Here is a 15,133-nt window from a genome sequence, read left to right as displayed (position 1 = left end):
GGAAGGAGGGAGGGAGCCATATGGAGATCATTGAGAAGAGAGTTCCAGCAGGGGGGGTGGGGGGGCAGTTGTAAGCTGCCAGTGCAAAGGCCCTGAGGTGGGGGCATGTCTGACATTTGAAGAACAGTGAAGAGGCCAGAGTGGCTGGGGTAGAGTGAGCGAGGGGCCGTGTGGGAGGCGAGCTGATGGGTAGATCTCTCAGGACCTCGTGGGCCACGGGGAGGAGTTTAAGGATGTTGACTCTAGTGGATCAGACTGTCTTCCAGGCCCACCTCTGCTTGGTGACCTTAGTGAGAGATTTCACCTTTGTGAGCCTCAGTTTCCACATCTGCAAAATGGGAGTGAGAATAGCCACTCCACCTAAGTGCCGGGGAGTTGGTGAGCTCAGCATGGGCGTCTGCGCAGGGTCATGGGTCCCCCATGGTGGTGGTGATGGTAGTGGTGGTAGGGGTGTGAGTGCTGGGGCTGAGCCTCAGTAAACCACATTTGGTGGTGGGGACTGGCTCTTGGACAGCTTTTCTGCTGCAGACCGACAGGCCAAAGGCCCGTGGAAAAGGCGAGTAAGGAGCCCTGGGTGGGGGGTGGCGGTGGTCGGAGCCCCACTTTGTGCTGCCTCCCACACTACCGCTGGGGGCCTGGGCAGGTCGGAGGAGCTGGGGACCCTCACCCCCAGGTGGGGTCAGGGCAGGAGAGGAAGAGCAAGGTCTGGGTGTGGATAGAGAGGGTGGAGAAGGGGTGAGGAAGGGTTGGAGGCCGGGACCTTGATGGTAATGACAAAAACAAGCACCACCGCAGGACAGGTGGGTAAGAGCCTGGACTTTGGTCCCCGACTGCCTGGGTTCAAATTCTAGGTGCCCTGGACAAAGGATCTCCCCTCTCTGAGCCTCAGTCTCCCCACCCGTGAACTGGGGATGAGGGTGCCTGTCTCACAGGTTAGCGGTGAGGGTGGAATGCGATTAGACACAGAACACCGAGCAGGCCCGGGCACACACGAGTCTCCGAGGATGCACCGGCCGTGATTCCGAGAACTGGCGGGGCCCGGGCTCTGTGTTAGACAGGCCTGGAGTCTTGTGTCCGCTCTGCTCCCCAAGCTGTGTGACCTGGGCAAGTGGGGTGCCCTCTCTGTGCCTCGTCTTCCTTGTCTGTAGCACAAGGCCCAAAACGGCCCCTTTGTCTGGGGTTGGGCGTGCAGATTAAATGAGGGACTCCGGGTCCAGTGCTTAGGAGAGGGGCTGGCACGGTAGGTGCTCCCCAAGTGTTGGCTGCTGCTGGGATGGTGACCGACATTTACCGCGCGCTTCCTTGCTGTGTGCGCTTGGCCTTGGGGCCAGGCCATCAGTGCCTGGGTTCTCTGTGACTCCTTATAAGAACTCCAGGAAGCAGGTACTGTCATGGTCCTCTTTTAACAGAAGAGGAAACTGAGGCGCAGAGCAGCTGAGCTGCTCGCCCAGGGCCACGCAGTGAGCTCCCACGGTGGGTCAGCTCACCCACACTTCACAGGCAGAGAGCTGGGCTCTTGGCCCTGGGCTGTCTGACTCCTAAATTCTGGGCTTGCCTGGGAACCCCAGCGCCTACTCTGCCCGCCCCCTCTGCTGCTGGCGCAGGCCGCTTTACATGTAGCAGCTCCTCTCCCTTCCCTCTGTGGCCCCCATAAAGTCAGCAGCTCGGGGACTTGGTGGGAAGGGGGGTTCTGGTCGGGGGAGCCGGCAGTGCTTGGAGCTGCCCCAGGGTGGGGCTCCCGCCGATCATTATAAACACGGTTGGTTCCTCTGTTTGTCCTGCCCTCCACGCAGCGCCCAGAGGGAAGGGCTGGCCCCAGGCAAGTATCCGGAGGTGTGCCCCTCTGTCCCCTTCCCCTGCGGGTCACACAGGCAGCTGGGGGCGGGGCCGGGGGCGGTGGGCAGAGGCGGCTTGGGGGTTTACGGCAGGGGTTCTGGCTTGGCTGCCCCGTCTTCCAGGCTGCCTCCTGCCCACCCCGTCTGGATCCTGAGCGCCTCCCTCTCCTGGGTTTAGTGGGGGTCCTGTGGCTAACCCTGTTGGCGCAGAGGGCTTGGAGCTGACTTGGGGCCCGCAGGTCCTGGGCTGGGGGGCGGAGGATGGGCAGGCGGAGTGAGAGAGGCCAAGGTGAGGAGTGAGGCTGGGCCCGGGGCCAAACGGGGGCAAATCTGGGAAGACAGTGAGGAGGTGGTGGGACATGGGGTACACATCTGGAGTGACGGAGCGGAGCGGGGAGGATGGGGGAAGGTCAGCGTGTAGGGATGAGGCTGGGAGCTGGAACTGGGAGAGAGTCGAGGGCAGAGAAGCCTGGAGAGAGGACAGGGTAGGTCAGGGCCTCTGGCAGGTGGGCCAGGAATGGAGGCCTGGGCGGGCGGGATAGGCAGCGTCCCGGGGGCTGGAATGCGGGAGCGACGCTGAAGGGGCTCCTGGCTTGGGGGGTAGAGAAGGGGCTGGGGCAGAGAGCCCCCCACCCTCGCCAGGCCTGTTCCACCCCAGAGCAGGCAGGGAAACTGGACCCCTGGGGGAGCCCTGGCTCTGGTCACCTGCTGGCCAGGAGGCCCAGGCCAGTTGAGGCAGGTTGGCTGCTGGGTCCCCACCCGCCTCCCACTGGGCGGCTCCTGCTGCCAAACCGGTTCGCCTGGATCGCTGCCCACTGATGGCCCTACCTCTGGCCTGGGGGTGGCGGCCTCTTCGTCCTTACCTCACAGAGCTGCTCCGCGAAAGGAGCCAGGAGTGGAACCAGGGGCTGCAGGGGCCGCATGCCAGACACACGCAGGCGTCCTCGCTAGGTCACGAGCCTTCTGAGCCTGGGGCCGACCCTGTGCTGGGCACTGTGCCAGGCTCTGGGGAGCCAGCCATGAACCAGACAGAAGTCCCCACCCAGTGCATTTCTCCTAGTTCTTTGGGTCTTAGTTCACACGGGCCCTCTACTGGGAAACCTCCCTTATCCCCAGCCTGCCATCCCTCCAGGCTGGGTCTGGCGCTCTGTGACCCCAGCGCCGACCACTCTGGGCGGTCAGAGTCTGTCTCATCACCGCAGTATCTCTAGCACCAACCAGCACAAGGCTGGGCACACAGGAGTGAGTTATTGCTGAATGAATGAGCAAACGAATGAATGGACAAACGATGCGTTCTTCCCACTTTACAGATGAGTAACCCGAAGCCCCAAGAGGAGACATCTCGTGCCCAAGGGCACTTCTAGCACAGCCAGCATCAAACCAGGTCTGTGGGACTCAGGGCCCGTGTGCGGGTTGGGGGGCAGCACCTGGGCCCCCCTTCCCCAGACATGGCTAGGAGTCATCCTAATCATCAGAAGAGCAAATGCCGACGGGGCGCTCCCTCCGTGTCCCAGCCCTGCAGCCAGCTCTGCTCGTATTAACTCATTAATCCTCCAGGCAGCCCTGTGGGGGCTGATCCGAGGCACAGACAGGTTAAGTCACTTGCCCAAGGTCACACGTAGTAGGCAACAGAGAGAGATTTGCACTCTGGCCATCTGGCTCCCCTGCCCATCATTTCTCTGGTCACCCTATGGGACACCACCATCACACATGTCCTCTTCGGCCCCTTTGGTTTTTAAATCAGCTTTCATAGAGCATTTACTCTGTGCTGGTACTGTTCTGAGTACAGGACTGGAGACCACAGGCCTTAAAGACAGGGACTGTTTGGTCTGTTAGTAACTGTTATGAAGTGGCTCTTTCCCCGCTCTGTGATCTTGGTGAGGAACTTCCCTCCTCTGAGCCTCAGTCTCCTCATCTGTAAAGTGGGCATATAGCAGTGAGGCTGCCTAGGGGTCACGCATAGGACAGGGGCTTGGTAACCATTTGTTGAACAAGTAACCAAAGGTATGTGGTGCTTCCAGCCCAGAGTGCAGGCTGGCAAAGCAGGGATAGTGTCGGCGGGCCTTTAGGAACCAGTCACTGAGCCCATACTGTGTGCTGGGCGTGGCCGAGACAAGGGAGTGGGACGCCAGGAAACTGGGCAGGTGAGACCTGGCCTGGGGCACTGAAAGTCTAGTGATGGGGGTTGTAAACACTGAACTAGTAAACACAAGACTGAGCAGCAGAACTTCCAGAAGTTAAACATGCTATGAAATGTGATGGAAGGACAATGGGGAATGGGGGCTCTTTTTCTTGGGGTGTTCAGGAAAGGAGTCACCAACGACTCTGACACCTGAAGGAAGGGAGGGAGGGGACCATGTGTGTGGATACTGGGGAAGAGTGTTCCCCACAGAGGGAATAGCCAGTGCAAGTCCCTGAGGTTCGGAAGCCAGTGTGAGCGAGAGGGAGAGATGAGAGCAGAGAAGTGACGGGGCAGGTCGTGTGGGGCGGGCCACCAGAGGACTGAGCTTCTCCCCTGAGTGAGGTGGAGCCACAGGAGGGCTCTGAGCAAGGGGCCTGGCTCGGGTGTTCACGGGGTCCCTTGGGCTGCATGTGGGGGACAGACTGGGGAGGGGGCTGGGGGGAGTGGGGAGACCTGGGAGGAGAGGAGGATGGATAGGACCAGGGCGGGGCCAGAGGATCGAGGAGAAATAGCAGGTTCTGGCGAGCCGTCCCCTCCCACAGGCCTGCCGGCAGGAGCCCAAGTCTGCGCCCTCACCACGCTGAGAGCCTGGCGCCATGTTTGGGAAGAAGAAGAAGCGGGTCGAGATCTCGGCACCGTCTAACTTCGAGCACCGCGTGCATACGGGCTTCGACCAGCACGAGCAGAAGTTCACGGGGCTGCCCCGCCAGTGGCAGAGCCTGATCGAGGAGTCAGCTCGCCGGCCCAAGCCCCTCGTCGACCCCGCCTGCATCACCTCCATCCAGTCTGGGGCCCCCAAGGTATGCTGGTGCCCACCACCGCCTCTCCTGACCCGCGCCAACCCCCTCGGGGTGACCCCAGCCCTCAACCCCACACTTGACCCTGCGGCCAACACCTCCGCCTCCCTTGCTGACCTCCACACAGACATGGCCCAATCCTCACCTTTCACTCACCCCTCCACCCACTGATCCCTCACTTGGCCTCAGCGCTGACCCCCAACCCCTTACCTTGCTGAGAACCCTACACTGACCTTGACCCTCCGACAGTCCCCCACACCAGCCCCAAGTCGTGCTCCTGTCCTGGAGCCTCGCGCCCTGAGCTCTGTGCTCCGGCCCCCAGCACCACAGACTTGTCCTGGGCCTTCACCCGGCTCCCATCTCAGGGCGAGGGACAGACTCGTTCCCTCATGGCGACTGCCCCAAGTGCTCAGGGCTGGGCTGGGGGAGCCCAGAGGGGGCTCCTGACCAGCCCCAGGGTCCAGGCCAACCTCGTGGAGTCGGGGACACTGGAGCTGAGCCCTGAGGGCCAAGGATGAGGAGGAGGCATTCGGGCAAATGGTGGAGAGGCAGGGCTTTTGGTGGAGAGGCAGGGCTTTTAGTGGAGGAAGCGGCCCACATGAAGCATTGGGGGGTTTTTGGTTTGGGTTTTTTCCCTGCCATCTGAGCAAAAGGGCAGAGTTGGGATTTGAATCAAGGTCCGTTTCCAAGGCCCATGTTCTTAACCCCCTTCCTGTGTCCGTGGTCCCAGTGCCAGGCGTGGCCTATGGTGAGGCTGGTCTGGGGGCGGGGGGTGCAGCACCCCGCAGCCTGCGAAGCCGGCCTTGGAGCACGGACTTTATCCGTGGGATATCCAAAGGGCAGTGGGAACCGGGAAGGGCCACGGGCACGCAACCCGGGTTATTCGGAGGGGTGGAGATGGGCGGGCTGGTCAGCAGGCTCAGCGTGCCCCGGGGCGGGGGTGGGGCAGGGGGCGGGGCAGGCCCAGGGCTGACTCATCCTGCCCGCCCCGGGCGGGCGCAAGCTCTCCCCCAGGGTCTCCAGCTGGCAGCCCACTGAGGCGTTCATGTGCCCCAGGCAGGGGGCTTTTGGATACTTTGAATTCTCTGCCACTGCCTAAAAAAGCAAGAGACTTCGCATCCAAATCTCTATTTCTGGCTTCTCCTGACAGTTCGGCTGGGGCCACTGGAGGGGCAGCTGCCGCCGCAGGCAGGGTGCCAGCTCTTCTGGGCCCGCAGACCCCACCCAGCCCACTTCAGTTCCATCCCCTACCCGGCCCTGTGGCTGCTTGTCTGCTGGTTATGCCCACACTAGGGCGCTTCCTAAAATCTAGCCCCTGCTCGGCCTGCCAGCCACGAGCCCTACCTGGGACTGTGTCTGCCAGGAGGAAGGGGCACCTTAAGTCACACAAAGGTGCCACACGGGCTGGCACTATCCTGGGGCCCCTGTGGGCACTTGTGTTTGCTGCCCTCAGCTGGAAAACTCCCTAGTCCTCCCAGACCCTCCCCCAACCCCCAGGGACTTCTCAACCTCTTATTCCAGCACCAAAGCCTGACCAGGTGTCTCCCTTGCTTCCCTGGGCCCCTGGGCAAGGCCAGGCCTCCAGGCTGGCAGCCAAGCCCTGGAGAGGCAGGGGGCTGGCCCCACAGGGGTACGGTGGCCTGTAGGTGGGTTTTGTGGGATCTGTGTTTCTGCACATTTGAGGTGGTTCTGGCTTTAGGATGTCTGGCAGCCCATGTCCCTGCCTGCCAGTGATTGACAGCACAGGGCTGAGGGGCATGGGCTCTGCTCCCCTCAGCCTCCTCCCAGCCTGCCTGCCTTACTCACTCACTCACGGGTTCAGCAAATGCTTACTGAGCACCTTCTGCATACCAGCCACTGTTCTAGGTGCTAGATGCAGCCAGAACAGAAACAGACAGGAGGAAACCATGGCCTCCCTCACCATCATTGCACTGGGGGAGCAGGCCATGGACAGATGTGCGCATGCTTTATGTCAGCTGGTTTTAAGTGCTCTAGAGAAAAGGAAAGCAGGGGAGGGGGACAGGGAGTGTTAGGGGCTGGCGTTTCAGACTATGGGTGGTCAGCGAAAGCCTCCAGCAAAGACCTGAAAGGGGGGTGCATTGGGGAGGAGAGCTCAGGGCAAACTTGGGGGAAGATGTTCCAGGCAGCGTGAACAGCCAGTGCCTGAGGTTGGAGTGTGTCCGGTGTGTTTTAGGAGCAGTTAGGAGGCCCATGTGCCTGGAGCTGAGTCGGGGGCAGGGGGAACCCTGGAGGCTGTGACCTGGATCAGGATGGTGGCCATGGCGGGTGAGGGTGGATTCAGGACAGGCTTTACATGGGCATTCACATTTGCCAGCCCTGCTCCTGGGGCACTCCTGCCCTCTACTTTGGGCCCAAACCTTTCTGACTCTCCCTTTAACCCACCCTCAGCCTCCAGAGGAACAGAGAGCGTGGTTTGGAGTTAACAGCCCTGGCGGGCTGCAGGGGAGGAAGTGCCAAGCTGGGCCCTGGCCCCAGCATCCTGTAATTTGCAGCTCTCTGGGGCTGATTATGGGGTGGCGTGGTCTCTGCCCTTCTTCGCCTGCACCCCACAGGGCAGGGACCGCCCCCCAGTCTGGAGAGCAAGGAAAAGACGGGTGCATCCAGCTGGGGGGCAACAGCCTGACCAATGGGCAGGTTCTCCTTCCGCTCCCCTCCTGCCACCCATGGCTGGGTGCTGGGGGAGGGGCAGCAGGGGCCTCCCTGGTCCTGCCCCCCCCCCCCCCCCCACCGCCCAGCCCTGTCGTCATCCCATGGCATTTCTTCATTCCGTCTCTGTCTTGTCTCTGTGTGTGTTGTGTTGTCCTGTCCTCGTGTGTCGGATACACGTCCTGTGTCCCCCTCGTCCTTGCCCGGCCCCCACCCTGCCATTGCCCCGGACCCCAGACCATCGTGCGGGGCAGCAAAGGCGCCAAGGATGGGGCCCTCACGCTGCTGCTCGACGAGTTTGAGAACATGTCGGTGACGCGCTCCAACTCCCTGCGGAGAGACAGCCCGCCGCCACCTGCCCGTGCCCGCCAGGAAAACGGGATGCCCATGGAGCAGGCCGCCACGGCCAGAGGGGGCCCAGAGAAGGCAGGCGGTCAAGGCCGGGTCGCCGGTCGCAGCGAGGCGGGTGGCAGCAGTGGAGACAGGCGGCGGGTGGGGCCGGACAAGAGGCCCAAGTCTTCCAGGGAGGGCTCAGGGGGGCCCCAGGAGTCCTCCCGGGACAAGCGCCCCCTCTCTGGGCCCGACGTCGGCACCCCCCACCAGCCTGCCGGTCTGGCCAGCGGGGCGAAAGTGGCAGCTGGCCGGCCCTTTAACACGTACCCGCGGGCCGACACGGACCACCCATCCCGGGGCGCCCAGGTAACTGCTCCCCCTGCCCCAGGACCGCCCCACTGTCCCCTTGCCCGGAGCTTCCCCGTTGCCACCCACCGACTCCAACCCGTGCCCAGCCCACCGTCCATCTCCATCCTGAGCACCATGTGTCTGTCCCGCAGCCGGGGTCCCTGTCCCTCTGGCCCCTCCACTGACAGCCGCCTCTCTTTTCTGTTGCAGGGGGAGCCTCACAACGTGGCCCCCAATGGGCCATCGGTGGGGGGCCTGGCCGTCCCCCAGTCCTCCTCCGCCTCCCGGCCCCCCGCTCGAGCCCACGGCCCCCCCAGCCCTGGAGTGCTGGGCCCCCACGCCTCCGAGCCCCAGCTGGCCCCTCCAGCCCGCACCCTCGCCGCACCCCCCGCCCCCGGGCCCCCCGGCCCCCGCTCGCCACAGCGGGAACCCCAGCGAGTGTCCCACGAGCAGTTCCGGGCTGCCCTGCAACTGGTGGTGGACCCCGGCGACCCTCGCTCCTACCTGGACAACTTCATCAAGATCGGCGAGGGCTCCACGGGCATCGTGTGCATCGCCACCGTGCGCAGCTCGGGCAGGCTGGTGGCCGTCAAGAAGATGGACCTCCGCAAGCAGCAGAGGCGCGAGCTGCTCTTCAATGAGGTGGGCCTGCTGCCCCCGCCCCCGCCCTTCACCTCTCCTCCTGGGGCTCCTCTGCCCCGTGGTTTTTGAGGGCACATGGGGTGAGGATGGGAGAGGGCCTTCGGGGATGGGGTACCCCAGGGCTGGGTTCTGGGCCCGGCTCCTGTCCTCACTCGTCACACCTCCCACCTCCCCAGGCTGTCTCCTCTGTCCCCACGATACCCACGGCCACGGCTGTCCTGTTCTTGGCCAGGCCCCGAGCCCCAGCTCCAGGCTCCCTCAGCCCCCTGAGCCCCACCCTCTGCGTGCCTTCCAGGCCCCTCATACCCACCAAGTCCCATTCTGGCCCCAAAGCGTGTACTCCAAACCTGCCTCTCCTGGTTCCCTGTCTCAGAGAGGCCCCGCCACACCTGTCCCCAGGCCAGAGCTCTGGACCTCCCCGGCCCCCACCCCGGCTTGTCAGCCCTGAGCCTGTCACTCCTTCCCCGTCCCCATCCCCGTGTAGCCCATTTGCTGCTCGGCCCTGCCCCCTGGGCATTCCCCACACCGCAGCCAAAGGACTGCCACACACCCCTTTACTGCCCTTTGCAGCGCCCCCTGGTGCCCTCAGGACAAAGGCCTGGCCTCTTGGCCGTGCATCTGAGATCCGCCCCCATCTAGGCCTCGCTTCTGTCTGACCTCAGGCTTTGGCCCTTGGGGTCTCACTACCAGTGAGCGTGTTGCAAAGGCAGACCCCTGGCTGCTTCCCGAAAGGAATCTGTGTTGGGAGCAGCCCCCGGCCTCTGATGCAGGAGTCCCAGGAGGATGTCAGGTCCGGGGTCGTCCGACTCTAGCTCTTGCCTCCTGACCTCTCCACACTCCTCAGCTGTGCCCCAGTGTAACGTGGCCCCTGTGGGCATCGTGTTCCCCCAGCTCCGTGAGGCTTTGCCTTGCTAGGCCTTCCTGCCCCTGAAATCTCTTCCCCCACCCCCGCCCCCGCCTTTTAGCTGACCTGCCTAATACCTGCTTGGCCTTCTGGTCTCAGCCCTGTGCTTAGACGCTCTCGTCCCAGCTCCCTCTCCCAACACCAGCCTGGCCATCAGAGCCACTCGCGGACCAGCTCAGGGCTGGTCAGAGACCAACATCAGAAGTGTCGGGTGTGTGCGGGGCGGGAGCACCCCTGGAATAGAGTGCAGACATCAGGCCCACGCTGCCTTTGAGGTCTCTTGACTTTGGCCATGGGAGGACAGCCCAGGGGGACCCCGATGAGCAGGAGTGATGGGTGGAACCGGACCCGCAGTGTGGCAGGGCCCACACCCAGGCCGAGAGGGAGGCGCGAGGGCTCCGGTGGTGGGGGCTGGTAGTCCTCCCTCCGCCGCGCCAACCCGGCCTCTCACGCCCAGGTGGTGATCATGAGGGACTACCAGCATGAGAACGTGGTGGAGATGTACAACAGCTACCTGGTCGGGGACGAGCTCTGGGTGGTGATGGAGTTCCTGGAGGGAGGCGCCCTCACCGACATCGTCACCCACACCAGGTACTGCTGGACAGCTGGACCCTGTGACAGCCAGCCTGCTGTCTCCCCCGGCTCCCCAGGGTGGACCTGGGTCCCCTCAGACCTCTCCCACGATAGGACTGGCCCCCTCCAGACCCCTTGGGGTGGGGCCATGTCTCAGAGCCAACAGGCTCTGTCCCCATCCGGCCCCCAGGGTGGGGCCATGTCCCCCTCAAACCCCAGGGCAGTGTTGTGTCCCCCTTAAACCCCAGGGCGGGGCCCTGTCTGTCCCCGTCACTCACCCACCCACCCCCGCAGGATGAACGAGGAGCAGATCGCCGCCGTGTGCCTGGCCGTGCTGCAGGCCTTGTCCGTGCTCCACGCCCAGGGGGTCATCCACCGGGACATCAAGAGCGACTCCATCTTGCTGACCCACGATGGCAGGGTGAGGAATGGCGTGGCTTGGCCTTCCCCCGCCTCTCCCCAGCTCTCCCTCTGCTGGTGGGGTGTGCTCTGACCCCCTAGTTCAGTCGCGTGCGGAGCAGTAAGTTCATTCGTTCCTCGTGCAGCAGTCCAGAGTCAGGGGTCCATGTGAGTGGGGCCTCTCTCCCTGCGGTCAGGGGGCTCAGGCTGGTGGGGGCTCTGCCGTCAGCACAGGCCGTTGGGAACTGTAGTCTAGCCCTGGGCCCAGAGAGGGGAGACTCCATTTGGGTGGCCAGCCTCAGCTCTCGGCCACGTGAGAACGTGCTCCTAGCCTGGCATCCAGGCGTGGGTTGTGGACTCCAGTCCTGTCTCCCATCTTCTGGACTGAAGTTCTGAGTCTGAGGTCCATGGATGAGCCTCACAGTGACCGGAACCTGCATTTATATTCCAAGAGTGAACGTGATTTTCAGTGGGAGGGGGCCCTTGACTTTCACCGAATTCTTGTTGGTGATTTGCCCGCCCTCCCCCAGGAAAGTTAAGCCAGTCAGCAGAGGCGGGGGGTGGGGGGAAGGCTCAGTTTCACCGGGAGTCTCAGTTGGGGTCCACGAACACCTAAAGATGTCTGCAGATGTGTTTGGGGGACGTGTGTGAGCGTGCTCTCTGGGGGTAGGAGGACCCATAGACGTCCTCAAGAGTCCGAAGAGGGCCCACGGCTCCAAAAAAGGTATAAATCCTTGGTCTGGGGACGTAGCTGTTGCAGAGGCAGGCTGTGTCCCCTTGTACCCGCCTTGGACAGGGTTGCATCCCTCTCACACCTGCCAGCTGAAGGTGTGCTTCCTGCCGGGAAGCAGGGGCCCAGGGCACAGCGTTGGGAGCCAGCCCCAGTCTGAGCCCCCGCCCAGCCTTTGGTACCCCTGGGACTCGGGCCACTTCCCCCGAGAGCCCCAGCGCAGACCCTGTCACGGAGGCAGATGGTGCGATCTTGGGCAGGTGACACGGCTGAGGGCCCCAGCCAGGAGACGGCAGAGCTCCCCAGAGGCTGTAACCTCTGGGCAGCATCGTGGAGACCCAGCACGCCCGAGGCCAAGGAATCAAATAGGTAGATGCCTCTGCTCACCCTGCCCCCACCAGCACCTCTGACCCTACTGCCTACGTCCTACTGCAGGTGAAGCTGTCGGACTTTGGGTTCTGTGCCCAGGTGAGCAAGGAGGTGCCGCGGAGGAAGTCCCTGGTCGGCACGCCCTACTGGATGGCCCCGGAGCTCATCTCCCGCCTCCCCTACGGGCCAGAGGTGAGCCAGAGGCGGCCGGTCATCCCGCTCTGGGCACTGGTTTACGCTGTGACAGTCCGGAACAGCCAGAGTGCTGGGGGTGAGGGGGCTCAGTCCCTGGGGACAGTTTTGGGGGGGAAGTAGGCATGCGGGCGTGCACTCATTGCTGACTGGGTTCTCATTTGGAGCCAGGCCAGTGCTTGGCAATGGGAACAGAATGCTGAGCGGAAGTGGCCCTGGCCCTGCCTGTCAGCCTGGGGCAGAGGCCACAAACTGGCCGATGTGCTCTGAAGACGCCCTTGCAAGCATTTTAAAAAGAGAGCTCTCACGTGAAAGTCTGAATTTTATCCTCTGTCAGAAAACCAAGAGCTCTGGCCATGGGGAGGCCAAATTCCCACACGGCAGCAATCAGCAGGTGCTCAGGGGCTGCTCCACATTAGAAAGTGCAGGGCGCCTTCATCTTGGCCATGGTCCCCACCCATCTTTATTGCCTACACTGACCTGCTTCACTCCCTGCTGTTACCTGCCTGGTCTTTGAGCTGTGGCCTGTGGCCCTGAGGATTCCTCCACAGTCCGTCAACAAGGCTTGACCCAGGGCCTGGCCAGGGTGCCCTTGGAAGCACATCTTGGGGGAACCTCAGGCAGGAGTGGGGTCACACTGGGAGGGGAGGCTGGGAGGAGATTCTGAGGGACCATCTCAGTCAGGACTGCCTGTGAGTGACAAAACCATCTCAAACGGATTTAGCAAAATGGAAAGCTGTGGGTCCCTAGAATTTTCCCCTTGTAGTCTTCACTCAGGCAGGTGCTTCCCTGGTCAAAGCAGACATGACCCTGGCAACTCCAGGACACATCTCCCTGCCTATGAGCCCTACTGTTTTCCTGAATATCTTGGTTGAAGTTTCAGGGTTGACTGTGACTGGCTCAGCTTGGGTCTTGTGCCCGTTCCTGAACCAGTTACTGTGTCTGGACTCTGCTGCTTAGGCTACCTGGTCATGCTCCACGGACTGAAGTAGGGGAGAGGGGGTTCTCCAGAGGAACCCAGGGGGAGGAGGGGGGTTAGCAAAAAAGAAGGGGATAGATGCTGGGTGGGCAGAACCCTTCAGAGGGCTCCCTGGGTGAGGAGTGCATAGGGTCCGGCAGGCTGGGTATCAGCGAGGGTGTTCAGGGCCCAAGGATTCCAGGAGCGAAGAGGCAAAGACAGAACCAGGGCCATCCCTCTGTGGGTGTCCCTCGAGCACTGGCCATGCCTGCACAGCTCAGCCCTGCTGCCCCATCCCCACCGCAGGTGGACATCTGGTCTCTGGGGGTGATGGTGATCGAGATGGTGGATGGGGAGCCCCCCTACTTCAATGAGCCACCCCTCAAAGCCATGAAGATGATTCGGGACAACCTGCCACCCCGACTGAAGAACCTGCACAAGGTGGGCCCCTCCCGCAGGCGGCAGGCAGGTTGGGGTGGGGGGACAGGGCTCCACCCAGCCCCGAACCCAAGCAGAGCGCTGGGTGCGGGCAGCACTGGGGTATGGATGGCTCCCTCCCAAGGTGGCGCTTACTGTGTGCTGGGTCACCCCCGTGTCCCCCAGGCCTCGAGTGTCTGTGTGAACTCTGTGCCCTCACCACCCCGCATCCCGGAGGTTGTGCTTAGGCTGGCCTGGCTAGACGCACACAGCATAGCCAGATCCAGGAGAGGGGCCTTCCTGGTGGAGGAATTGCCTGGTGAGAAAGGGGTGCCTCCAGGGCCCAGCTGCTGCCAGGTCCTGCCGAACCTTGTAAATGGGGAGGGAATGAGCCCCTGGGGCCAAGCTCCTGGGACCTCTTTGCCCCCTCCCTAGGCAGTAGATGTTGTCAGCCCATTTGACAGAGGAGGAAACTGAGGCCCCGCAGCAAGTGAGCAGTGGAGCTGGCTCTCAGACCCCCTGACCCTCTCGCCCGCCTCCTGACAGGTGTCGCCATCCCTGAAGGGCTTCCTGGACCGCCTGCTGGTGCGTGACCCGGCACAGCGGGCCACGGCGGCTGAGCTGCTCAAGCACCCATTCCTGGCCAAAGCGGGCCCGCCCGCCAGCATCGTGCCCCTCATGCGCCAGAACCGCACCAGATGAGGCCCAGCGCCCTGACCCTGAACCAAAGAGCCCCTTGGGTCACCCCTGCCCTGACAGAGGCCAGTGGAGGGCCGGCCCCTGCCCCCCCCAGCCCAGGAGACACTCTGTATGGCACTGCCCTCCTTGCTGGGGGGTGTGCGGGACCCTACTACTGAACTGCCGTTTTGATTTTGTGACTTTTAAAAAAACGCAGGGACTTGTGGGAGCACACGAGGCTCCCAGGACCCGCCAACCCTCTGGGACAGGCCCGCCCCAGTGTTGTACTGTCTCCAGGAAGGACGGGCGGCCTTCCCATCACTGGAAATCTGCAGTGGGGGCCGCCAGGGGTGGAGACAACACTACGAAAGAGGTGTGTGTGTGTGTGTGTGTGTGTGCGCGTGTGTGTGTACATGCGTGTGTGCATGTAGAAGGTCCAGCTCCTCTGTCCTCCAGCCTGCGAGTGCGTGTCTCTGAGACCTCGCCTGATCCACAGCCCCTCCCCCCTGAGCCATTGCGGGGGTCGATCATGAATGTCTGAAGAGTGGCCTTTTCCCTTTGCCCCACACCCCTCTCTGTGGCTGGACGCGGAGACAGGGGTCAGGGCTTCCCACCCACCCCCAGCCTCTGCAGAACATGACTACTGCACCTGGGACAGCCTCCTCTTTTCTAGAAGTCTATTTATATTGTCATTTTATAACACTCTAGCCCCCATCTGGGGACAGATGGTTCCTGTCCCGCGGGGTGGCACTGGGGACAGGACCACTGCTTGAAGAATCAGGTTCCTGCCCCCTCAGCGCAGCCCCGCCCGCCCCTCCCTCAACTTAGTTTTACAATTAAACCAGTTTCTTGTTTTGTGTGTGTGCAGTGTGCATAGAGGCCCCCCCACCCCCGTCCAGGCCGTCTTGGGGAGAGAATTGATGGGGAGGGGCTCTAGGGTTGGGAGGGAGGCCTGGCTGACCCCAGGATTCCAGCCCAGTTCAGGGCCAGGGCCGTGTCTGTGGGTGGGCAGGAGTTCCAGGTCCAAGCAGCCGGTTACAGGGCTGGATTGATGCCCCACCAGGCTTGGAAGCAGCCAGTTTACCAGTCCATGTGCCATGATGACCAGT

At 62.7% G+C, this 15,133-nt stretch overlaps 1 protein-coding gene across 5 annotated transcripts in view; it reads left to right on the top strand.

Moving 5' to 3' along the window:
* Window positions 1–14,879, top strand: part of PAK4 (p21 (RAC1) activated kinase 4) — a 46,403-nt gene extending 31,524 nt beyond the window's left edge. For 3 of the 5 annotated variants that reach the window (XM_059904315.1, XM_059904318.1, XM_059904316.1), the window contains exons 2-10: window positions 3,146–3,219; window positions 4,560–4,817; window positions 7,719–8,180; window positions 8,373–8,804; window positions 10,166–10,299; window positions 10,576–10,702; window positions 11,846–11,971; window positions 13,236–13,370; window positions 13,893–14,879. In XM_059904315.1, coding sequence (XP_059760298.1) covers window positions 4,614–4,817; window positions 7,719–8,180; window positions 8,373–8,804; window positions 10,166–10,299; window positions 10,576–10,702; window positions 11,846–11,971; window positions 13,236–13,370; window positions 13,893–14,048 — 1,776 coding nt within the window. In that variant the 5' untranslated portion in view covers window positions 3,146–3,219; window positions 4,560–4,613 and the 3' untranslated portion in view covers window positions 14,049–14,879. The remainder of the gene's footprint in view (window positions 1–3,145; window positions 3,220–4,559; window positions 4,818–7,718; window positions 8,181–8,372; window positions 8,805–10,165; window positions 10,300–10,575; window positions 10,703–11,845; window positions 11,972–13,235; window positions 13,371–13,892) is intronic. The other 2 variants (XM_059904319.1, XM_059904320.1) reach the window with 1 other exon arrangement.
* Window positions 14,880–15,133: the final 254 nt, after the last annotated feature.

Source organism: Balaenoptera ricei, chromosome 19 (genome assembly GCF_028023285.1).
Source record: "Balaenoptera ricei isolate mBalRic1 chromosome 19, mBalRic1.hap2, whole genome shotgun sequence".
Classification (NCBI taxonomy): domain Eukaryota; kingdom Metazoa; phylum Chordata; class Mammalia; order Artiodactyla; family Balaenopteridae; genus Balaenoptera; species Balaenoptera ricei.
The sequence above is the reverse complement of the archived record's forward strand: the minus strand, read 5'-3'. Positions and strand labels throughout refer to the sequence as shown.